General features: G+C 42.4%; 3 protein-coding genes across 3 annotated transcripts; 2 read left to right on the forward strand and 1 right to left on the reverse strand.

Moving 5' to 3' along the window:
* Nucleotides 1–2,213: 2,213 nt before the first annotated feature.
* LOC118085741 (histone H2A-like) lies at nt 2,214–3,884 on the forward strand. Its single transcript, XM_035116700.2, has 2 exons — nt 2,214–2,670; nt 3,332–3,884. Exon 2 carries the CDS (start codon nt 3,340–3,342, stop codon nt 3,760–3,762), a length of 423 nt encoding a protein of 140 aa, XP_034972591.1. The 5' UTR covers nt 2,214–2,670; nt 3,332–3,339; the 3' UTR covers nt 3,763–3,884.
* A 4,939-nt stretch (nt 3,885–8,823) lies between these two features.
* Nucleotides 8,824–10,114, forward strand: LOC118085519 (histone H2A type 2-C-like). The gene has a single exon (XM_088668982.1). The coding sequence runs from the start codon at nt 9,544–9,546 to the stop codon at nt 9,955–9,957; it is 414 nt and encodes a 137-aa protein (XP_088525108.1). The 5' UTR covers nt 8,824–9,543; the 3' UTR covers nt 9,958–10,114.
* Nucleotides 10,115–13,023: 2,909 nt separating this feature from the next.
* On the reverse strand, nt 13,024–23,475 carry NMS (neuromedin S). Its single transcript, XM_088668687.1, has 10 exons — nt 23,277–23,475; nt 21,974–22,029; nt 20,880–20,939; nt 20,751–20,777; nt 20,609–20,662; nt 19,382–19,456; nt 18,389–18,424; nt 16,964–17,005; nt 15,407–15,457; nt 13,024–13,336 (listed from the first exon to the last, which is right to left on the reverse strand). Exons 1-9 carry the CDS (start codon nt 23,395–23,397, stop codon nt 15,419–15,421), a joined length of 510 nt encoding a protein of 169 aa, XP_088524813.1. The 5' UTR covers nt 23,398–23,475; the 3' UTR covers nt 13,024–13,336; nt 15,407–15,418.
* Nucleotides 23,476–25,161: the final 1,686 nt, after the last annotated feature.

A 25,161-nucleotide genomic window follows, 5' to 3' on the forward strand; every position in this document is an offset into this window, starting at 1 on the left:
GTCTTATATACGTATATATAGCGAAAAAATGTTCATAAATGTACAAGGCAAACACACATGCATAAGTATAGTGTCTGAAACAGTACAGTGCAGGAGAGCAATCCTGGAGCCATTTTGACCAGGGGTCGGCAAGGTTTACCAGCCATGGGCCGGATCACTCCCACGAAGATCGTGGGCTGGACTGGCGCAGCACGCTGCCGGAAATCGTGTCTGCTCATGTCTGTGGTGCCAGAAATTGCATCTGCGCATGCCCAGACGCCGAAAATCGCGCCTGTGCAGATTGCAGAAGCACTTTTCAGCATCTGGACACGCGCAGGTGCAATTTCCAGTATCTGTGCATTCTGTGCCGCTCGGCAAGTCCCCGCACTGTGCTGTGCCGTTTTAGCGCAGCGGGGGGGGGGGACTTGCCGAGCGGGCAGCTTGGTTCAGGGGCAGCTTGTGGGCAGGTAAAATGGTCTTCGTGGGCCGCATTTGGCCCATGGGCCGCACGTTGCTGACCCCTGACTTTGACACTCCCAAAGTGACCTCAAATATTTCTCTGCAAGGAGGAAGGAAATGGGAAAGGCTTTCCAGTTGTCTTTGGACTGCAGGGGCTTACACCTCCCTTTACAAAATTAGTCTGGCAAGTATCTGCTAAGCTGAGCAAACTATCAATATATGTAAGAGATTCAGGAACTAAAGTATTTACCATCACAAAAAATGGTCAGGCTGCCCAGGTTGAGCAATGATTGACCATTTCCATTATTGTAAGCTTACCAGATTTTTTTCAATGAATCCGGGGACACTTTTCAACTTCAATGGATTTTGTCAAGGGACTGATTTGTAAATCCGGGGACTGTCCCCGCGAAACGGGAACGTCTGGTAACCTTATATTATTGGGTATCCTGACAGACAGGTTTTCTGCTGTAGACTGCCCCCCTGTGGTGTATGTATGATGTTTTAGGGGGTGGTCTTGAGCTACAGGGGAGGCAATTCCAAAAGTCTATATAAGAGCTTGCACAGCCAGTGGCGACACAACCGGGGGGGGCAGTGCTCCCCGGTTTCCATGTCTGCGGGGGTGACAAGAAGCTCACGCTGCCGCAGCCGCATGTGGAGGATCCTAGGTTCGCAGCTGCAGCCGCGAGCAGAGGATTCCGGCACCATCCGTACGGCACTGGAGCAGCTCCAGAGGCAAACTGCTATACAGCACATGTGCAGCGGCGCTACGTACGGCGCATGCATACAAAACTCCCAGAAGCCACAAAACTCCCAGAAGCTTTCCCTAAGCAAAACCAGACCTCCCATTGGATAGAGTGAGGCTGCGACCTCAGGCAGCTCATTTTTGGGTGTCATAAAATGGCAGCAAATGGTAATTTATTCAATGTACTAAACAGCAGGACCAATAAAGTGACATAGAAGTGTGGCTACTGGCATTTGAGTTCTCTATTTCTATAGCTCTTCATGTTGCGGGGGCGGGGCGGAGAGTACAAAAAAAAAAAGTTGTAACCATGAGATGAGCTTGTAGACATCAATCTATATTTTCAATTCCCCCCCTCACATTTCCCTCATCCCCTGTTTTGTGCAACATTGTGTATGAAGAAAAAGTGCAAATAATTAAATGATATTAATCTTGCATTTTTACATTATTGTAACTCTCCTTGGAAACATACGGTAAAGTTTGGATCAAAGAAATAAATGAAGAGCTATGAGATCAGCTTGTAGACATCAACCTAATTTATATAGTTTTGTTTTGTTTTGACCCTCTTCCTTCTACCCACGTGCTTTGTGGAACATCTTGCCATATGAAGAGTTCTGGAGAACTCAAAAAATAGTTGCTACTCTGTGACATTTTGGTTGGTGCCAGTAAAGGTAGTGCCCAATGGTGGATTTTGGAATGGTCCTGACAGCATTTGTTAACAGCCTAAATCCTGGGAATAAGCCTCATTTAAATCAATGGGGCTTGGTAGTAAATAAGGCAAGGGACAGTAAAACACACACAACTGGCTGTTGTTGCAGCTGTAGAGTCTGCATTTAGTCACAAGGTGCTGCTAAATTACAGGAGGCCCTCAAACGCATAACAGAAATTTTGGTTTGTGCAATTTAAGTGGATTAAAATGCTCTGCTGCCATAACACAACAAATCCACGCATGGACTTTTGGCAGTTTGGAAAGTGACAGAAAATGAATTGAAAAGTGTGAGAGGAATGAATAATTAACAAGACATGTAAACACACAAGTAAATCAGGAGGAATAGTTCATCCTCCATTTATTTAAAAATATGAAAAAATGACTTAGACATGTTTGTTTCCATCTTTAAGTAAAAATCAAAGTTTCCTTGGTAGCTGGAAAATATATTTAATGTTAATCATGCTGTACCCTCCTTCAGAATTGAAATTAGCTTTCTGAAAGTGTGATCATCATTTTATTGAACATCCTACTGATCACAAGGGAACTTCTCTAAAGTAAGAGAATTGAAATCTACCACCAAAATAGCCAAGTTGAAACCAATGCAGTTAAAGTCAGAACTACTGGGAAAGTGGACACAGCTGAGGGAACTTTCAGTCAAACACAGCTGATCAAACTCCCACATTAGCATCAACAGAGGAGTTTAAAATGAGAGCCATGTTCAAAAAGGAGAAAATTCTTTCATTGTCTGGAGAAGAGTCATAACTCAAGTGTTTCACTGAAGGAGGTGAGTGCTTTTATTTTTAAAAACATGCTAGTGGTTTAATTATAAGACAAGATTCATAAGAAATATTATGTTATGCTGCTGAGGGCTACTGGAATTCCATCCCTCCCTTGACCTGCATAAGCCTTTTAGAAAAATGTGATGTATAAAGCCAAAAATACTCATACTGGCCTGCCAACAGTAGATTAATCAGTAGTATGTGTTTTAGAAATGCAGTAGATGAAGCTTTTCATTGTATGGTGAGTCATTAGGGTGGCAAAACTCTTCGATTTCCCTAGCTTTTTATCACTTACCATGGAGTAGTGGGGTTATTTTGAAACAGGGGTAGCCAAACTGGTGCCCTTTGGATATTTTCGGCCTGCAGCCCACTTCATCCTTCAGCCTGGTCATAGTTGCTGTGGCTGATGGGAATTGGAGTCCAGTAACTGCTGTGGGGCTTCCCTTTGGCTGACCTGGTTCTAAAATGACTGAACTAGCAGAAAATCAGTCTGTTTATAAGAATCTTAAGGCCACATCCCAGGTCATTATTACAGCAAATCTTAGGCGCTTGGTTTTCCAATTTCCCTTCCTTCCATATTGTTAGAGAAATCCACTAGGGCTTTTGACATCTGACAAAACTATTTGCATTGTGTAACGAAGGTGGGCTCTCCTCTCTTATTTGTAGGATCCAGAATGTCTGGGCGTGGCAAGAAGCTGGCAAAGCCTGCAACCAGGGAACAAAAAAACAAGAGTGCAAGAGCTGGCTTGCAGTTCCCAGTGGGCCGCATTGGACGCCTTTTGAGACACGGTCGGTATGCAGAAAGAGTGGGTGTTGGAGCGTCGGTGTACATGGCTGCCGTGTTGGAATATCTGACTGCAGAGCTACTGGAGCTGGCAGGAAATGCTGCTCATGAAAACAAGAGGCAACGAATCGGGCCACGCCACATCCAGTTGGCGATCAGAAGCGATGATGAGTTGAACAAGCTGTTTGCACATGTGACCATTGCTGAAGGTGGAGTTCTCCCCCACATCAATGCTCTGCTTCTTCCAAAGAGAACAGCACAAGGACAGTTTCCTGTTCCCCGGGAGGAAGCAAAGGGACCTGACCTCGTGTGACTTTTCTGTCTCTTACTGTCTGAAAAAGCTCCTTGTCCTTTTCATGTAGCACTTTCGCTAGGAATAACTCTATATTAATGTGTTTTAATAATATTTTTGTAATACGACAATAAATTGTGCAATAAAAAGCTTGGGCATGGTTTCTTTGTGAGCGAAGAACGGATTCAAAACTTTTTTTAAAAGAAAAACTGGGATGGGAGCTCGTTGTGCAACTAGAGGCCTTTTGCAGGCGTGATCATCCTCTTGGTATGGTATGTGCAATAAAGCTGTACTCTTCACTGATTGATTATTCAAGGCCTGATAGTGGAATTAGATGCCATAATCGGGCTACATGATGCTGGGAATAAACTCTGGTTATGGTCTATTGTCATCTTAATTGACCTTCCTGGGAGGACATTAGCGACAAGCTTGTGACAACTGCCTCTGAACAGCAAGTGTCAAGTGATTTTTTTCCACATACCTAAGGTGTGCAATTGATGTGCGATGATGTGCATTCAGTGCTTGATGCTGGCACTATTTTGGTCACCCCCATGTTCACCCTTTCCCACACTGTTAATTTAACACACATTCTCCCAAGAGTGCACTTCTCGAGTGCTTGCTGCATACATTTGTACACAGAGAGCACTTTCTCAGGTCACCTCTGACCGGGGCAGATCTACTGATGTTGCAGGCCTGCACACTCCCCCCTCGCCATGTTTAACATGCCTATTGATCAAATAGGCAAAAAAGAAATCGGCACAGGAACTTGGCCATCTGGGTATGCTGATATATATCCTCAGTACACCAGTTTCTAGGCTGCCTTTTTCAAAGACTGCTTTTTTGAAAAAGAAAAATAGATATATGGAAACATTTAGAGGAGAATGGTACAGAACATGGCATACAGAAATTTTGAAACATATCCACCTGTGTGTAGAGGCAACAGGGATGGTAGCTGCTGCTTTATATGACATCATCTCATTAAGGCGTGTACATCTCCCATGCACAACAGTAGAGTGTGAAAAAGAAGATCTCTCTGCTTTGCAAAGGATATGTGTGTACACAGTCATAATCTGGGAAGTAAGACTAAGTTAGAGAAATAAGTGTAGCGTAGTTCCTTGGACTGGATCTTGGGGCTCTGGAAAAGTATCTTCTTCCTTACTCCTTAAAAGTACACAAGCCATGCAATAGTGTTACATTGCCCTTCTAATAGTTGCAATTCTATGATTTCCCCCAAACCCATCATCTCCCTGACAGCATTAACTGGGGATAAAATATATTATTTGGCCATAAGGCTGCCATATTTCATAAACCCGGACACAAAAGTTGTTGCGCTTTTGGCAGCATTCCAGCTATGTCGAGGAAATTCCAGACGTATGGCAACCCTAATATAAGCTAAAGGAGAGCTGACTCAGGTGGATTCATTAAGTAACAGGACAGGGAGTAGTGAATGTAAAACACTTCACAAGAGAATACTTGCTGAACGCAGAGGTGCATTTCCATTTATCCGGTAGTATTGACTCTGATTATTCTGGCTTGCTTTTAATCATGCATACAGTGGTACCTCTACTTACGAATTTAATGCGTTCCGAACACACATTTGTAAGTCAAAAAAATGTGTAAGTCGAATCCATAGGAATGCATTGGGAGAAAAAATTCGTAAGTCGAAGCAACCCTATCTAAAAATTCGTAAGTAGAAAAAATCCTATCTAAATCCTATCCTATCTAAACCGCATCCAAGATGGCGGACGGAGCTCCATTTGTAAGTAGAGGTACCACTGGAGAAATGAGGCTACCAGGCTAGTCAGGGGAAGTGTCTGAGAGTCTCTGCAGATTTCATCTAAGGCTGCCCCACAATGCTTTTAAAAGTAGTACTGGAGTTTTAAGACACTAGGCATGTGCTTGGTCCCTATGAGAACAGGATGCTGGTTAGATGAGCCTTAGATCTGACCCATCAGGGCACACCGAAATATCCTGCACCTTTGTGCCCCTGTACTGAAAGCATTTTCGTTGTAGCCATGAGGCTATTTTTGTTGCGATTGATTTGATTTACTATGTGCCCTTTACCCTAAGGTGCAATATTAAAAGCAGTTCAAAACGAATTGAAATCACAATAATAGTGTGGGGTCCAAAAATATACATATAAATTCTAAAAGGCCAGAATAAAGAGGTGCATCTTGTGCATAGAACATCATTATTTATATTTCTTTATTAAATTTGTTTGCCACTCTTCATCCATAGATCTCAGGGCGGTTTGCAACATAAGAAACGTAAGAGTCAATATCCTTCTTAAATTGTGGTGCCCAGAACTAGACACTGTATTCCAGCTGTGCCTTGGTCAGATCACACCTGGAATACAGTGTCTAGTTCCACCACAATTTGAGAAGGATATTGATAAGCTGGAAGGTGTGTAGAGGAAGGCAACCATGGTGATCAAGAGTGTACAAAGCAAGCTTTATTTATGAGCGACAGTTGAGGAAGCTGGGTATGTTTAGCCTGGAAAAGAGGAGAGTGAAAAGAGATATGATAGATTGAAGAAGATAGATCTTCAAATATCTAAAGGACAGTCACTTCAAAGATGGAGCAAGCTTGTTTTCTTCTGCTCTGGAGGGTAGGACTCGAGCCAATGGCTTCAAGTTACTGGAGAGGAGATTCTGACTAAACATCAGGAAGAACTTTCTGACAGTAAGAGCTGTGGAAAGGAGTCCCTTGGGAGACACTCCTTCCTTGGAGGTTTTTAAGCAGAGGTTGGATGGCCATCGGCCATGAGATTCCTGTATTGAAGGGGTTTGGATTAGATGACCTTTGGTGTCATTTCCAATTCTGTGGTTCTATGGTAAGTTTAAAACAGTTTAAAATTATTGTAAACAATTGGGGCCATAATGACAAATCCAAAACCAGCATACCCCAACCCAAAGGTCTATTTAGCCACCTGAGCTTTCAAATCTGCAGTCAGTCAGTCATTCAAGGCCCTGCCGTCCCAGGCCAGGTGGTAGAGGCCTACCAGGAGTCCCCCAGGACTCACCACCCAAATGATCTCAGAATAGAAATGTATATTTTATTTGAATGCAGAGCCTTCTGCAAGATACCAGCAAATCAGTTTAAACAGACAGGCTGGAACATTTCATTAAAATTTCACTAAGCAGCAGTTAACTAATTTATTACAATACAAAGCTGTTTGCTAGGGAATTCCGAGACTCCTTCAGAATGTGCCTATTTTTGCTAATTGCTGTACCCTAGGGAGGGAGATTGGCTCAAGTTACCTCAGTAACTTTAGCTGAAAGGAAATTGCTAATCAGCTTGTTACAGTTGGGGAGCGAACCCAAAAAAGTCTAGGAAAGTGTGTAGGGCTCTTAAGATAACTTCTAAAACCAAGGTCCATTTCTGTTTGCTCTGCTTTGATATTATATGGCTGTCATTAACATTCAAACCAATCATAGTAAATGCTCAATATAAGTATGGAGGAGCCCATAATCTTAAAATGGGCCGTGAGAGGAAATAGCAGATGTTCAAATTAGGCTCCACCAGGTTCTGTGCAGGTTTCAGGCTGTCATAGTTTATACTCCATTGTTTAACATATAAAACCCAGCTGTTATCCAGCTGTTAGTAGGTGGAAAATATATTGAATGTTAGACGTGCTGCTTCTTCCCTCAGAGTATCATAGAATTGTATATAGTTGGGTCATCTACCCCAACCCCCTGTAATGCATGAATCTCAACTGAAGCATCCAAATGGCCACGCAACCAGATAAAGTACTCCAGGTGTGGCCTAACCAAGGCAGAATAGAGCGGTTCTATTACTTCCCTTGAGAATTAAAATTAGCTTTCTGAAAGTGTGATAATTGTCGTAAAATACCCTCTCAAACCCTATTGATCGCAATGGGACTTCTTTAAATTAAAAAGATTGGTATCCTTTAAAGTCAGAAATACTGACAAATTGGATGCAGCTGTTCTGAACAGATTGGTTTAAAAAGAGGGTTATGTCAAAGGAGGAGAAAACTCTTGTCTTTGTCTGCTGTAATAAGAAGGTGAGTGGGTTTTTTGAAATGAAAAAAATACAAGTGGTTTAATTAGTTTATAATATAAGAGTAATACATGTAAGTATTACCTATCTTATGCTTAAAGATAATATCTGTTATGAATAATAAATACATTATACTTAACAATAATATATATTAGCACATGTATATTATGTGTACTACTGATTGCTGTTAGATTTTCCTTTCCTTTTTAATTTTTAAAAGCTTTTTAGGAGGGGGAATACCCGCTTGTCCTTTAATGGTAGGCTAATCATGTTTTTTAAGAAATATAGCAGATGAAACTTTTAATTGTATGGCGAGACATAAGGCCTTCTAAGGTCTGAGGAGCAAGCCACTATTGGACGTGTACAATAGCATTCCATAAAGAGGCGTAGGAGTGCCTGGCGTGCTGTGGTCCACGGGGTCACGAAGAGTCGGACACGACTAAACGACTAAACAACAACAACAAAGAGGCATAGCTCGTGCATTGACTTAACACCATGTAGCTGTATTTTAGAGAATAAAAATTACACACACACATACATACACCGGTATATATATGAATTACTAAGTGGGTATATGACACTGCCATCTGTTTTGATGAAGCAGAATTCTCTGGCAGCTTTTCATCCTAGCACTTTTTGCTACTGACTGAACAAACTTTGTGCTATCAGTGGCAGAGCAAGCTTCCTTCTTTCTAGCTTTCTAGCCACCATATGGAGTGGTGGCATTGTTTTAAAAAGGGATAGCAAACATGGTGCCCTTTCAGATGCAGGCCCTATAAAAGTGTTTCTATTGTGTTCCAGGGACGTTCCTGGTTTAGAGAAGCCATCCCAGTTTCTGACTTGATCCTGGAATGTCCCATTTTTCCTTAGGATGTCCCTATTTTCATGGGAATGGGATGTGGGCGGGGCTGTGGTCTAAATCACTGAGCCTAGGCTAGAGCTTGCTGATTGGAAGGTCGGCGGTTCGAATCCCTGTGACGGGGTGAGCTCCCGTTGCTCTGGGACCAGCTCCTGCCAACCTAGCAGTTTGAAAGCACGTCAAAGTGCAAGTAGATAAATAGGTACCGCTCCGGCGGGAAGGTAAACGGCGTTTCCGTGCGCTGCTCTGGTTCACCAGAAGCAGCTTAGTCATGCTGGCCACATGACCAGGAAGCTGTCTGCAGACAAACACCGGCTCCCTCGGCCTACAGAGCGGGATGAGCGCACAACCCCAGAATCGTCCACAGTCAGGGGTACCTTTACCTTTATTTTCATTGGAGAAATGTTGGAAGGTATTGAGCTATCCAACCCCCGAGCCACCTGAAGTTAATCCTGTACTGTATAGGGAAGGTATTATTATGTTTTTATATCTATTGGAAGCTGCCCAGAGTGCCCGGAGCAACCCAGTAAGATGTGTGGGGTATAAATAGTAAAATTATCATTACGGACTGAGACGTCCTTATGTTCATCAGAGAAATGTTGGATGGTATGCAGATGTTGTTGACCTACAATCCTTCAGCCTGGGTCATAGTTGCTGTGGCTGATGGGAACTGGAGTCCAGCAACTGGTGTAGAGCTCCTCTTTGGCTGGCCTGGTCCTCAAATGGCTGAACTTGATTTAGCAGAAATCAAGTCTTGCTTAGAAGAATGTAAATCTTAAGGCCACATCCTAGGTCATTATTACAGAAAATTCTTAGGTGTTTGGTTCTCCAAATACTCTTCCTCCCAGATTGCAGGGAGGTAAACTAGGTTTTGGACACCTCACAAAGCCATTTGCTGCTCTCTCTTATTTGTAGGATCCAGAATGTCTGGGCGTGGCAAGAAGCCAGCAAAGCCTGCAATCAAGGTTGTTAAAAGCAGGAGTGCAAGAGCTGGCTTGGACTTCCCAGTAGGCCGCATTGGACGCCTTTTGAGACGGGGCCGGTATGCAGAAAGAGTGGGTGTTGGAGCTTCGGTGTACATGGCTGCCGTGTTGGAATATCTGACTGCAGAGATACTGGAGCTGGCAGGAAATGCCGCTCATGAAAACAAGAAGCAACGAATCGGGCCACGCCACATCCAGTTGGCGATCAGAAGCGATGATGAGTTTAACAAGCTGTTTGCACATGTGACCATTGCTGAAGGTGGAGTTCTCCCCAACATCCATACCCAGCTTATTCCCAAGAAGACTCTGCAGCATAAGGAAGCCACAGGACACCCCCAGTCCCAGGAATTCTAAAACCTTCAGCATTTCAGTATCTTGTAAGAACAGACTGTGCCAGAAAGGTTGTATGTCAGAAACTTAGCTTTAGCTCTTTGGGGCATTCATCATTAGCATGGTCTGTTGTAAAAAAACAACCCCAAAACTAAATGTTTTCTAAATGTTAAAATAAAGGCAAATTATACAATGTACAGAGAAATGTTGTATGCTTTTAATTAGCCTTACCGGTTGTGTCTAATGACCTGTGAACTAGCTACAATATATTTCCTACTTGTATGACCTTCCGTTACAGATCCATACAAGTTGTTGTGTGAAGCAATTGAGCTGTTATTTTTAAAACCTATGGGTTTCCAGCCACTGACCTATGAACTTACACATTGGCCAGCTTGATTGCTTGCTTCACCACCTTCTTGACCCTGCAGTAGTGCAATTCTTGTAATGACCTTGGGCTGTGACTGATCTCACCCAGCAGGTATTGTGTGCTCTGTTATCTATCTAATAAGCCCCAGATATGCTGTGGGTTAAACCACAGAGTCTAGGGCTTGCTGATCAGAAGGTCGGCGGTTCGAATCCCTGCAACGGGGTGAGCTCCCGTTGCTCAGTCCCAGCTCCTGCCCACCTAGCAGTTCGAAAGCACATCAATGTGCAAGTAGATAAATAGGGACCGCTCCGGCGGGAAGGTAAACAGCTTTTCTGTGCACTGCTCTGGTTCGCCAGAAGCAGCTTTGTCATGCTGGCCACATGACCCGGAAGCTGTCTGCGGACAAACGCCGGCTCCCTCAGCCTATAGAGTGAGATGAGCGCCGCAACCGCAGAGTCGGACATGACTGGACCTGATGGTCAGGGGCCCCTTTACCTTTTATGCTTGATAATGGTGGAGTAGCTAGAGGTGGTGGCCCCTAGCATCAGACAAAGACAGCCACTTTGGGGTACAGAGCTATTTGTGTTTTCCATGCAGCCTACTCTGTGCCCCCTAAGCTAGCTGGCTGCCCTCAGGCAAGGTGGAGAGTACTAGTATCTCATCAGGTAAGATTAAAATGCCAGCCTACTAGACTTCAGTATGTAGAATGGAGCAGGCCGGACAGCATCTTGTCTTTCACTTCAGGTTTCAAAATTTGTTTTAGTTGACCAAAATTATCTGCTGCTTGATTGTAACAAGCTTTCCAATCATTTTAGCAGAAATGTCTTGAGCTAGCTTTGGAGGCAGCCAAGTAATGTCACGGTTAGGAGTGTGCGCCAACGTGAGTCGGCTTCTTGCATAATGCAAAACTAGCCAGATTTGCTTGCAAGTCATTCTTGCTGACAACAGTTGAATTTGCTTTCAAATAAGCACACTTAGGACCACAACCTTAATGTGTACAGTTCGCACGGTTATGGCTGAGGCAGATGGAGGTGATATGTTTCAGTTTGCAGCTCCACCACCCATGCATTCAACCCTCTAATTTGATGTAAAATGCTTTCATTAGAAGAAAGATATGTTGAAATTAACATACCGAAGTGTTTACGTCTCAGGTTTTCTGCATGTGAGTTTGAAATGTACAACTTCAAAAATCTTCTAGATCCCTATGAGATAAAACCAAGATGGTGTTTTGGAACCTCCTGCTAGGTTTTAATATACATTACTAGTTCAGCTTCATGTGGCCCCGTGATGGAAATGAAATTGTGTTTTGCTCGCCAAGTTAACTGAAAAACCACAGGATGGCTTCCACCAATCCTTGACAATTAAGGAACAGGGCTTGACCATTAGAGAGCTTTCCCCCCCCCCTTTTAAGTGTTGTCATCCTCTGTTCTGTTCCCTTTAGCAATTGGACTGTGATTCACTTCCCCAGGAATGAACAGGAGGATTTGCCCATAGCTGAAGTTGAATTTGGACTTGAAAGCTGTCATTTTAATGAGTACCTTGTGTGTGCAAGAGGCTTCTGCAACTAAAGTCTACTGTGTGTTGAAAATACTGTTAAGTTTAAGTGGGCATAGGCTATATGCCGGAACCCTGTTCTAATTCTTAGATCCACTCAAACTCAATTTTTAAAAAAGAAATATTCATATACATGTATGTGTATAAATAAACCATATATCAGTTTCCTCTGTCCCTCATTCTGAGGAAACCCAACCCTGGAAGCACCTGGAATCTTGTACTGCTTGGAGATTGTAGTGACATGCAACAACATATTTATTATGTTCCTTCTGGAACCAAGGGTCTGACACTTTCCAATCCCTAGAATTGTATAGTCACTTCTACCATTTCCCGTGGTACAGGAAGTGCTTCCATCTTCTACAATGTGGGTAATTCTAAAACAATTATGTAGGAATAATGTGCCACACCTGTTTACTTTTAGGTGTCCAGATAGATAGTTTGAATTTTCTTACAGTTTTAAAGACTTTTTGACCTATATAAAAATGATTTACCCTACTCTACTCTTGGATTATTGTGTAATGGTGGGCCAAATCCAGAACTGGCCCACTCTTTTTGGGTCATTTCTAACAGGTTTGTGGGGCCATTAATCTGTCAATCACTTGATGGACAAAATCTATCCCAGAGGCAGACAGAATCCATACTAGTCCTTCCTGTTCTGACTTTGTTCACATACATCTTAAATTATATCCCAGGGAGATTTTTAAGATGATTCCAGGAAAATAAAATAAAAAAATCTGGAGATAAAAACAGTAATTAAAAAAATAATAAGTGATGAGTAGTTATGAGTTGTACCAAGGGCAGTTCTGCATCTCCACTTCTGCTGCTTTTAGCAGTTTAAAGCTGAGGCCTGGAGCAGCTTGAAAGCACAGCACTTCTGCCATGCCTGGTAAAAATGCTTTTTAAAATGGTTCAGGAACCATGCTACTTCATGTGTACTTCTATGTGCTGAGGGCCATTGCGTGTACAACAAAATGGCTGCCTCTATTTTGTACTGATGGGGACAGCTTCCCTTTTAAGCTGCAAAGGGATGTCACTCTGCTGAACTCACAAACGTAAGGAAGGAAGGATAATATCTAATAAATATATCTTTCCCCAGCATCTATTCACATCCCAACAACTTGTCGCTTTATCATGACTTATGCCACAAATAAAGCAGACACATCTGAGTAACTATTCACTGAATCATAATTATTTCTTTTTAACAAAGAACACATTTGGGTTTCTGCTAAACGAGAACATGGCAAACCTAAATGAATATTCGGCTGGGTACATAAAGGGATTGGGGGTATAAAGGGAGGGCATGAACACACAGAGAAACCATACAGGTATAATTTATGGCTGCAAATTTATTACATGTAACTTCACAGGCTTCAAGAGCATGTCTCTTAGCAGAGGACTAGTAGTCCAAGTGTTTCTTTTCAGAGTTTAAAGCGATAGAGTGAGGAAGTCAAGTGATCCTAGGGTTTTCTCTTCCCTTGAAGTCTGAAAGAAAAATACTACAGTTAGTCTTTGAAGGAATCTTAAGTACTTAAGGCATTCTCCAATCAACTGTTGAAGACTTCCCTCTCCATCACCTAATGCAGATGATGTCCTCCATGCAAAGATGATCTTGCAAGAAGGCTGTATGCCTCTTTATATCAGTTGCTGGGCAATACAAGTTGCAAGAACACTGTTGCAGTCAAGCCTCCTTGCGGGCATGCCATGGGCATCTGGTTGGCCACTGTGAATAGAGAATGCTGGACTAGTCGAGCCTTTGGTCTGATCCAGAAAGGCTTGGTACTGGGGTAGCTCAGTCGGTAGAGCAGGGCTCTTAATCTCAGGGTCGTGGGTTTTAGCCCCACTTTGGGCAAAAGATTGCAGGGTCTTGGACAAGATGACCCTTGTGGTCCCTTCCAACTCTACAATTCTATGATTCTACTGGATTGGACACTTCATTTTTAGGGCAGTTGTGTCAACTCTGAAAGCTTTAAGCCTAACCAGTGCTACAAAATAATATGATCTGTATGTAGCAGCTATGAGTTCCAGTACTTCAGCTGAACTGGCTGGTAGTTAAAATAAAAAAGATTCACTTGGATTCGAAAAGGCTAAAACATGTAGTTAGCAATAAGCTTTTTGGTAGAGAGAAGATTGTAATTTTCTGCCGATGACCAAGAAACACAACAGGACATTGCTAGGCAGAGCACAGATGCGTAGAAGTCCTAGTCAGTGCACTTCTTCTGAGGAAGTTGGCATACATAGCAGTATGAACAATGGCTTATAGTTGGATTGTTAATCACATGTGGCATAATGAGTCTGCTTCTAAAAGCTAGAGCTCCTTTCTTGTTCCTACATGGAAACTGCTTGTTGGCAGTAACACCAAATTATTTTAAAACACAGCAGGGATCTTATTAGCAATCTCATATATTGGAACCATTTAAAAACATAAAGCTATTTGTCCAAACACCTTCATGGCAAAAACAGTCCTTTAATCCCGACTCTTCCCAGCCATTTGGACACAAGAAGTTCTATTCTGTTTCTACAAAGGTGCCTTGATTCATGCAAAAGGTAATGGATTATGAAATGGTGTCATGGACTGGCTGGATGCAGAGGAATGGTGGGAGGCACCAGCTGGAGAACTCCCAAGGGAAGAAGGCTCAGAGCCATGGGATTGGTGGTGGTAAGATGAGCACACTGGGAAAAAGTGTTGGAAGCTGAGACACTAACAGGGTTTAGTGAGCAGGGGGAGTCTGTGGTAGAGAACAGTCCAGAAGCAGAGACTGGAGATGAGGGGGGCCAAGAGGAAGAGATGAGTCTGGTTAGTGAAGAAGCCAGGATGTCTTCCCTCCCTGCTGTGACCAATTCCCCTTCCTCCTGGTCTCCCAGAACCAAAAGAAGCATGAAGAGGGTGGAGTAAAGATAGCTGTGGCGGTATAGTCTCAGATGGCTTGGGAATCACCTGGGGGAGGAGAAGACTTAGGGAACTGTGGGAGGGTGGGGACCTTCAGTCCCCACAACTGCCTCATAGAGGCAAGATCTACTGGGACGAGTTGCTGTGCTCACTAGGCCTGGTCTCCTGAGCCAGCCATGTTCCCTTGAATAAATAATAAAATTTGGTGATGCCACGTGAACTATTGCCATCCTGTTCCTGACTCCCTCTCCTGGCAGATGTGCTCCACAGGGGTGCTGTGAGCATAAATCTGTGTGCTATAGCTGCACATGGTGTTCCAGATCATGTAGCATGAGACCCATGTGCAGCGCCAGTCAACTTTTGATGATGGTGATCACATGACTGAAGAACAGGGTGAAACCCAGCATCATCTGCCTTAGTGGCGCTGCTAATGCCAGTGACACAGACCATGTATTGGGGAGCAATTGTGTCAGAGTGTGTGAAGTAGCACTATACATGTGATCTGTTTCACTGGTGTCAACATGCTTATAAAAAAAATTCTCCCCACCACCGGCTATATCCATGTCATTCCATGCTCATTAATATAGGAGAGGATACATCCACCCCACTGAGATATCATCATTACCGCCACAAACAAATATTAATGTTGTAAATAAATACACAACCTTTTGACTGGGCTATCCACCTCTATTATCCACTGTCCTTCCATTCCTTGGCTGAAAATTTAACACGCAAAGAAAAATAAATTAAACGCACTGCAGTGTCATTCATGAAATGACATTGAGGAAAATAATTGCCAGCTTTGCCACAAAGTGAACAGCAGAAAAATACGATTTGACTTTGTCGGCACACCAGGTGCTTCATCTCCAGCTCAAGGTCATTCAAATGTGAGAATTTGCAAAAGAGCATCACTTTGCTGACTAGAACAACTGCGCTCCCAGTATGTTTTGTCAGCATGCAGGCATGTGGTTATCTTTCCATGCCTCCCATTCATATATGCTGGTCTATGGGCAGGTGCCCTCTACTGCTTGCACTCCTCCATATAAGCAGTGTATAAGTTCCACTGAAGCCACAGCAAGGGTGGGTGGAGGACAATTCTGTGCCAAACATTTGGGGTGGAATTAAGCATTTGCATTATTATGAAAGTCCCATTTGCGCAAGTGTTCCAGCTTTCCAGGCGGAACAATTTCCTCCCGCTGTGTGCTGTTTTGTGGGTTCTTCAAACCCTTATAAGCCAATTTGAGGGGATGCAAGGGGAGGAGAAGCCCTGCTGTACAAGTGAAAGTCCTTGCACAGAAGCAACAACAGTCTAAAACAATTGAAACATTCTAAAAAGCAATCACAATAATGTATTTGTTTGTGTAGCTCCTCTGGCTTTTTAATTATTTATGTTCTATGGGCATTTAGTTTATTTGGGATAAGAAATAGATGCAGTGGTACACTTAAGTAATTTTAGATTTTGGATCTTACAATGGGGAATGACTCTGTATATAGACAATACATATTATTCCCCAGTCCTGTTGCATTTGTGGAGTGAGGGATAGTTGCAGCTCATTCTTTTGAGTGGGGCACTGCCTTGATAACACCACTAAATATATTGTATTGAGGCAGGTCCGTCTTGAGCAGATCGCGCGCCCTGGTGCTGAGGGGCGGAGATCGCTCCGCCGCCCGCCCCGCCCTTGCAGGGCGTAATTGGTTTCCGCGCAGCTTTGCCGCGCGCCGCCCTCCTTGCCAGGCCGGCGCCCAGCTTACCAGCCCCCCCCCCGTGGTGCACTGCGCCACCGGGGGGTCTATGTAGAGCCGGCCCTGTATTGAGGCAAGGGAGCCTGATACAATCTACAGTGTAGGGTGAACTGTAGATTTTAAAACATGCTAGTATCATATAATGCAAGCGTTCCAAACTTTTCATGTTGCTGACACACTTTTCAGACGTGCATCATTTCATAACACAGAATTCAGTTTTACTAGCAAACCGAAGGTTAAACCAACCCCTTTCCATCCCTGGGGAAGGCAGACAGCGTTCACACAACACACCTACAAACGGCAGCTGACACACTAACGTGTTGCGACACACAGTTTGGAAAGCTCTGACATAATGGTGTGTGTTTGGGGCTGCAGGCCTTATAAATGGTGTTTTCGTTTTCATTTTTTATACCAAGAAGGGAAACTATGTATGGTTTAATTATTATTTTTTCTGATAGCGAACAAATAAAATTAGATACCCTGAAGAGGAAAAAGGGTCGGCCCAAGGTATCCAAGCCATCCTGTAAAAGGAAAGAAATAAAGCAGACTTGGCAAAATGTTTCTAAACCTATTGTGCACTTTGACATAGGTCTGGAGTTCTGAAATACTGCAGTGTAGTAGGGCCCAATGGAGGCAGTGAAATGCACAGGAGATCCTGCAGCCAGCAAAGCCAGAAGTTTCCTCCCAGCAATATAGGGGGTTCAAGTGCAATCTTACGCATGTCTACTCAAAATGGGGGTCGCTCCCGGGTAAATATGCATAGGAAGGCAGCTGGTCAAAGCAATCCAACTCCCCCCATTTAAATTAGACTGGGGAGGGCAGTTGGAATGAGTAGATTTATCCCTCCACCCAGCTCTCCTGACTAAGCCGGCCACCCATTACCAATGGAAGTGACACAAGAATAATTCCCTCGGCTCTAGCCTCCCGCTTCCACCTGCTGAATTTCTGGATGGGTGGTAGCCAGGAAAACACCACAACAAGGTGTTCTGGGGCAAGGAAGAGGCAGGGTTGAGCTGGGGCAAGGAAGAGGCAGGGTTGAGCTGGTCCACGATCCATTGGATCCTGAGCTCTGATCTCACTGCTGTTGTGTGACAGGGTCAGGTCCAGTTCGTGCGCTAGCCTGGAGCATGGATCTGGGCATCTCATTCTCTCCTCTGCTTTCCGCACATAGGAGCCAACTCCTAGGAGGCCAAGGTCCCTTTCCCCTCCCCCAATAAAACATTTGAGGGGGCCAGGCTCCCCAAAGTTGATGGGTGTTGCCATTCAAATTGTGCCCTGTGTGTGGTCAATTATGCGGGGCAGGGTTTACTTGCCCCGCCCCCAAATAATTTAATCAAGTTGGCACTCCATCTTCCACAGCAGGGCTTCCGATGCATTGGTGGTGGCCCTGCCATTCCAAAAAAGCCCCACCAGCTGGGTGGTGGTGGATAAGTTAGGACTGCAGCCTTAGTATAGCAACCACCAACAGAGAAAAAGGAACAAGGAGAAGAGAAGACAGAGATGACACTGTGACCCCCATTAAGCATATTATGAAGGTTAGAGATGCCTCCTGAGCAATTTGGGATGGCATTCCGAGGGCTGCTAAGTTAGGGCAAAATTGCCCCAAATTGAGAGAATCTATGCCTGGTTTGGGGTGATTCCCCCCCCTTCCCATTTTTCTTATAGCTATGTTTGCTTTGAATGTGTAAAGAGTCTACCCCGTGCTCACTCACAAGGTAGGAGAAGCAAAGGGTAGAGAGAATTTAAACATTTACTGTGTTGCTGGCATCACCCCTGCCGTTCCTTGCCTTCTATCTCTTTGATATGCTGACCCAGACAGCTCACTGGGTGGCAAAACAAATTAACTGAGCATTGGGAGCTGTTTGTAACACATATGCACGATACTGCCAGCATTTTAAGCCTACCTTATTTCTGAATTCTTCGGCTGCAAGTTGAGATTCCTGCAAGGTGATAGTGCATGTTAATTTCATCATCTCCTAATGTCCATTGGTTGATGCCTTTCAGCAGAAGCTAGCTCCAGTACATGACATTAGGCTAAAGCATTCGAAACACAAAATCACAGGCAGTGTTGGAAACAGAAAGAGAACGCTAAACACCTTGAATTAATCTGAGGGCTTTCTTTTGCCAAGCAACATGTATAGTGCATGCTCCTGTCTCTTAAATAGAAATGGCGTGATCATGCTCTTGAGCACATCACCAAAGCTGAAATGAAAAGTTAGATCACAGTACTGTATTGATTTTTGAAAGTGCTATTTATTTATTCTGTAAATTTGTTCCTAGTACAGTTCTCTACGTTTTCACTGAATGTTAAATTAGTCAAATGATGCAGCTGGTAGTTTACGTTGCTACAGAGTTGCTGGGGTTTTTTGTTTTTGTTTTTTTGTATTTTGGCTACACCCAGTCTTCTACAGATGTCAGTCAACAAAATGTTGCAATTGACTGCAATGGGAATGAATTATTCTACCAGTTAAGGATACTGTATTACAGTGCAGTATGTTCCTGCATGCAAAAGCCCTTTGCAAAGTTGCTTCAGCGTTCAGCATTCAGGACCAATACAGGAGTGATACTGGAGATTTTGACCATCTTTTGGACAGGGTTAGTGTATGTGCCTAGCAGTTCACAAACACTAGAAGAATTAACTAACTGGAATAGTCACATCAACAATGATGGTTGTGACTCACTTTGAATCAACTTTTAAAATGGGGTACAATAAGGAAATTCACTGGGGGGAGCAAATGATAGAATGTTTTAAGAAAAATAAAGGGAGATAAGGAGGAAAGGAGAGTAAACAAATGCACACAATTTCACCACCAGTACAATGGCTTTTTAAAAGAAAAGGAAAATGTCAAAATGAAATGCTTGTGCCACAAAATACTATGGATGAAGTAAGTGCATACAGGATCAAGGAATCTTTTCATTCTCCTCTCCGAGAGCTTTGGAGCAAGGCTCATTAGAGGATGCACAGGGAAAGACTGTAACAAAGAGATATCATCAACACCAATTTTATGCAAAGACAAAAATTAGAAAGATAAATGTCTAAAAAAGCCTAGATGACAGCTATATGGTTCACTGACAGAGTGACATTCCTAATCTACCAATAAAGTCATCTCAACATAGATGACTTCATAAGGAACTGGCTCATTCAAAATATGAAGTCCCAAAATAAGTTTATCAAGAAGTTTCAGATGCAGCCAGAAAACCATCACTTGGGGGCTTTGCCAGGATTGTAGAGCAGTGCAGAGGTGCTGAGTAATTAGGAACAGAACCCTCAGGCTGCAAGCCTAAACCCACTTGCTAGGCATAAAGCTCCACAGAACTAAGTGGGGTCTGTTCAGGGCAAACATGCAACCCTACTGTGGTTCAGGACACTTCTTGCCATCATTTTAATGAACCATACTAATTATATAAGTATATACACACAGATATAGATACATATAATAATAATATTTCATAAAGTCGTTGCTAAGTCTTTTTGTAGGTATCTGTTCAATACCTGTTAAGTTAAGCTTAAGTTAAGTTAATTGTGTTAAGCTAATGGATTTTCATCCCTCCCCCCTTGATAGATGGTTCCTATGTTACATTGAAGGGAGTGTGTGCCATTGGTGGCTGTCTAAAACCCTACTGGGGGCTTATGAATCTAGTTGCAAGATTTTTTTTCAGATCCTGGTCACTTCCTCACTGTACATTTAAAGCACTCTTATACCACTTTGACCATCATGACTTCCCCCAAAGATTACTGGGAACTGTAAGAGTCCTGAGAGTTGTTAGTACACCCCCCCCCACAGCTACAGTTCCCATGATTCTTTGTGGGAAGCCTGGACTGTTGAAGAGGTACAAGAGTGTTTTAAATGTATGGTCCAGATGTGAGATTAATCTTGTTTGACTTTATTTGCCTGGTTTAAGGTTCAGCCTGCCCTTTGTGGACTTGAGTTGCAATCTTATGCACAATTCCTTTGTAATAAGTGCCATTGGTTTCAATGGGTCTTAATTCCAAGCAGACATGCATAGGTTTGCATCGCTAATAAATACACTCAAGGCATGTGAAAGTTTTTGTATACTGTTCTATACTATTTTGTATGTTGTGATCTATAAAATATAAAATATGCTTATGTTAAAATACTAACCCCGGTTTTAAGTGGATATGTTGGATCCTGAGCTCTGGAGTAGTGAAATAAAAACTGCATAGAAAGAGCTATTTTAGTATGTTGCATTGAAAAACAGGTATTGTGCATATCAAGTCTATCATAAAGAAAGGTAAATACTTACTCTTTTATATATTTCCTGATTATTTTCCTAGTGAGGAAAAGCATATTAGATTGCATGAGTATTGATGATTACTTAAATACATAAATACTGTGACAGAGTTTTCAGAGAAAAGAAACAATCAGTTCGTACCTCATCTATCTGCATGCTATTAAACATGGAGTTACAAAGATCCATAACAGAACGGCAGATCTAGAAGACAAAAAGTGCTTAAACTAAATATTGATGTGTTTGAAGCAAGTAATAAAAAATAGAGGTAATTATACAAACATCAATTTTAAATAATCGTTTTAATAAACATTATTTTCAAAAATAATTAGTCAAGCATTACATATTTTGCAGTTGTTTTGATATAAAATCATCATGTCTGATTGTGGCCATAAAATTAATTTTTATTTAATTTAGAGTGCTGCTGCAAGAGTCTAACAAAACATTCAAAGTGCAAATTCTAACACATCAAGGCAGTTTAGTGGGCACATAAAGGATAAGGTGGGTGTTTTTTTCAAGTAAACTGGTCCCAATCTAATAAGGCTATTATAGACTAATAACAACACCTTGAATTTGGCCTGGTAACAAATCAGTGGCCAGTGCAGATGTTTGAGCAGAGACATGATGTGCTGACAGGATCACACAACAGAGTCTTTATTTAGTCTGAGTAATGGTGAACTATGAAACTCCCTGCCACCACAAAGAGATTGCTGTGGCAAAGAGTGATTAGATATCAGAAGAAAAATGTGTCAGTCATGTTTATGTCAAACTCTGCTTCCATCCACTGCTCACAACACCTCCATTTTGTGACTGGTGGGCCTCGAACCCTTTCATGTCTGCCCTGGGGATAGAAATTTTGAAAACCCCTAATCTATGCCACTGAAAATTTATTACAACTTATTTTTACATGAGGTTGATCAGACAGTTCCATCTACTGACAGAAACACCATGCTAGTCTCTAAATCAGAAGTGGAGAGAGTGGGGTAAAGAAATCAGAAAGTTTATTATATTGGCAACATTTTTGAAGATTTTCTTTAGCTTATATATTCTATACACTAGATCAACAGATTTTGTTCCTACAGTGAACATGGGGACGCAGCAACCAATTGTTCTTGTTCTTGTTACATGCATCAGGCATATACCAGGCTGTCTTCCCTCTATAATAGCAGTAGAATTCACGGTTCCCATGGGATCTCACACAAGCATAGGCATGGAAATTTATTTAAAAGTTTGCATACCTTGCTTTTAGGAATGTCTGATTCGCCTAGATAGTCATCAAAGGGCTGTGGAAATCCTGTTAAAGTGAAACAGTAAGAAAGCATTAGATACACTACAGCATGGATTTAATTAATGAGCCTTAATTGCATAAGGATTTAAAGAAAGACAGGGCAAGTCCAACAGAAGGCACTTAAGAGAATTGTAGTACTGTCTTCAGTTGACTCTTTGAGTGTGTACAATTAGTACAATTGAGTTAGTACAATTGAGTTACCCTTGGGCACATTTTAAAAAACTTATTATGCAGTACAGTGATAATTAGCCTCTTTTGATTTGTTTTTTTTAAATAGTCCATAGATCAGAATGGCATAAACAGATGACAATGAAACTGGACATAGCTTCCTCCAAGAGAAAACAGATACACACACACACACACACACACACACACACACACACACACACACACCAATGTAATATCTATTTATTACCACCCTTCTCACAATTCACACACGCTGAAGTTTTGTTTTAAATCTGTGTCTTGGACTTGGTCCCGATACCTCTGTTTCCTCAGGCTTTGTGCTAAATACATTAGAGACGAGACGGTCATCCTCGTTTCAGCACCTTGGAGAGCATCGCAGGTGCTGGAGTCTCTTAGTCTTAACTGTCTCCGGATCCTATTTTAACTTTACTGTACAGTACTATTAAAAACAAACCCTCTTGACCACGTGGAGCTTCATCTAGAGAGAAATTTTAGAGGCTCTACTTCTGCTTCTCCTATTTAAGTGATTGGCCGGTCTTCCATTACAACTTTCCTCCTCTTTCAGGAGAGAGAAAGACCCAAGTGGAAACCCTAATCCACTATGGCAAAAGCTCACAGCCTTTTTACTCTTAGATTACTACTACCGGTAGATCAGGAAAACTTCCCAAATGCTCTTCCCTCCACAGGCGAGGATTCTTCCACTTCGCGCAAAAACAGTCGTTGAATTGTGCGCGTGGGAAAGCTATTGCTTATTTCTTAAAGACTGAGCCAGGTTAGTAAAAGTTAAAGGAAGCCCTTTACAGTATTTACTTGCTACAGCAGTAGATTCTGACCCCCTCATGCACAAGATTGCTGGGCAAGTTTCCTCTTAGAAGTTAGCTTGGCTTAGAGATCTTAGCCAACCAAGGAACCTCTCGCTAAACGGACAGGAAACCTGCGAGGGATTTCTTTTTTCCAGTTCTGCTGTAAACTTTCCAGATCGTCCTTCCATAGACATAATGAAGGACGCTGTATAAAAAGTCTTAAGTATCTAAAATAATACACAATGTGGGGAACGCGGCTCCTACCTGAGGTGAATCGTGCGGTGCAAACGCAGTAGATAACGAAGATCAACGGGAAGGGAGGCGCGTGCCGTTTCATTTTCAGCGGCCGAGACAGGCTGGGCTTTCTCCGACACAATTTCTGCATCTTCAGTCCAAGCCCACGAGGCAGCCGCGTTGCTGCCCGGCCTTTGTCTGACTCTCCCGAACTCGAGAAGCATCTTTATTTGTAACAAACTTCCCCTCGGAAGAAGAGCCAATCAGCACCTCGCAGGCTCCTCGTTGTCTCATTAAGCGCCACGCTGCGCTTTCATTCAGGAAGTAATTGTTCCCTGCTCAGCGCTTGGCGCACAACGATTTCAGCTATTAGCCAAGTTTCCGAGAAGAATAATATACAGAATGAACGTTTCTGAAAGATCTTGGGGATGGACGACTAAAGGTGGAAGGAAAATGTCCCTAAAGAAAGCAAGGTAACAGTTGTATATACAGTATAGTCACCTTTCTGTTGCAAAGTCCCATAAATTCTGCCACGCAGAATTTTTAAAAGTCCTTTATACGAGAAAGCGTTGCAATATGCAACATGCCAGTGCTATAAATCAATATGCAGACCTTTCAGTCACATCTCTACTTTAGATAAAATGTGCTGGACATAAAAGCCAGCCTCTGTGTAATATCAGTACTCAATTGAAATTCAATAAAGAATATTAACAGTACAATGTGTGCCGGATAAAATGCAAAAATGCCATCAGTGATAATCCAAGGCTGGTACATAATTACTGATTGTTGGAGTCACTTTTTAAAACTTATTTTATTTTTTAAAATATATAAAATAACAGGAAGCAAATCATTATAAATTATTCAAAAGAGGTGGTTCAGAGATCAATGGGAAGGCATGTGTTTTTTGTACAATTCAGTCTCCCTTCTTCCACACTCTCTACACTGTATCCTGATACTTTAAGCAATACTTCTTCCATGTTTTCTACACCATACTGTAGAATTTACAGAATAATCTCAGATACAGTAAGACATTTACTTGAAAATCTGTTCATCCATTTTATGCATCAGGGGTGGGGAACCATTGGTTCTCCAGCTGTTGTTGAGCTACATTTTCCACAATCCATGGCCATTGGCCATGCTTGCTAGGGCAGATGGGAGTTGTAGATCATCAATATATGGCAGGTCAATAACTCCTCAAACTTGGCTGAAGGAATCCACTTCCCTGAAGGAATGCTTGATCCTACACCAACCTGCCCAGGAACAGAGGTTATGGTGGGTGGTGATAGTGAAACTCCCTCTCTAGAGAGGCCTACCTAGCACCAACACTGTTTTAATTTCAGAACCAGGCAAATACTTTTGAGTCTCCCAAGCATTTTCATGTTTTATTTTCATCTAGTTTTCTTTCTTAACTTGCCATTATATTTTACTTTGTATTACATCTTGTTCTTATAAACCACCCAGAGTCCTGCTGAAAGGTGGAACAGACATCTTTAAAATAAATAATATACCAAATATACCTAAATCTGTCTTCAATCAAGGTTGCACCAATAAACCATTCCTTCTTATGTAAACTGGGACACTGAATGATCGAGCCCTCAGAAAGTGGTGCCTGTATTGCTACCATAACATTTTTTTTATATGCTGGGCATTACATAAGCTGGTATATGTCAACTTAGTACAATTGAGTTATCTAAATGCAATAATTCCATATTTGTTGTAGATCAACCAAGCGATCAATGAATGGAAAAGCAATTTTACATACTGCTTTTTTGGTTTAAATCCAGGGATTACCAACTAGCCTGTCAGGCTCTACCAGAAGATCAGAGTGAATCACAGGTCACCATTTAGATTGCCCAAGAACAGAATGTACAATGTACATACAAGGTGTGCTGGCATCCTGCCAGATACCGATGAG

Source organism: Zootoca vivipara, chromosome 4, assembly GCF_965207765.1.
Source record: "Zootoca vivipara chromosome 4, rZooViv2.hap1.1, whole genome shotgun sequence".
Classification (NCBI taxonomy): Eukaryota; Metazoa; Chordata; class Lepidosauria; order Squamata; family Lacertidae; genus Zootoca; species Zootoca vivipara.

Bases quoted from the DNA above. Each gene is read 5' to 3' on its own strand.
- LOC118085741 (XM_035116700.2), top strand. From the start codon at position 3,340: ATGTCTGGGCGTGGCAAGAAGCTGGCAAAGCCTGCAACCAGGGAACAA.
- LOC118085519 (XM_088668982.1), top strand. From the start codon at position 9,544: ATGTCTGGGCGTGGCAAGAAGCCAGCAAAGCCTGCAATCAAGGTTGTT.
- NMS (XM_088668687.1), bottom strand. From the start codon at position 23,397: ATGCAGAAATTGTGTCGGAGAAAGCCCAGCCTGTCTCGGCCGCTGAAA. The intron at 20,778-20,879 runs GTACGAACTGAT...TTTCCTCACTAG, and splicing joins ATAGCATGCAGATAGATGAG to GAAAATAATCAGGAAATATA. The intron at 15,458-16,963 runs GTATCTAATTTT...TTAAATTTTCAG, and splicing joins GACCCTTTTTCCTCTTCAGG to CCAAGGAATGGAAGGACAGT.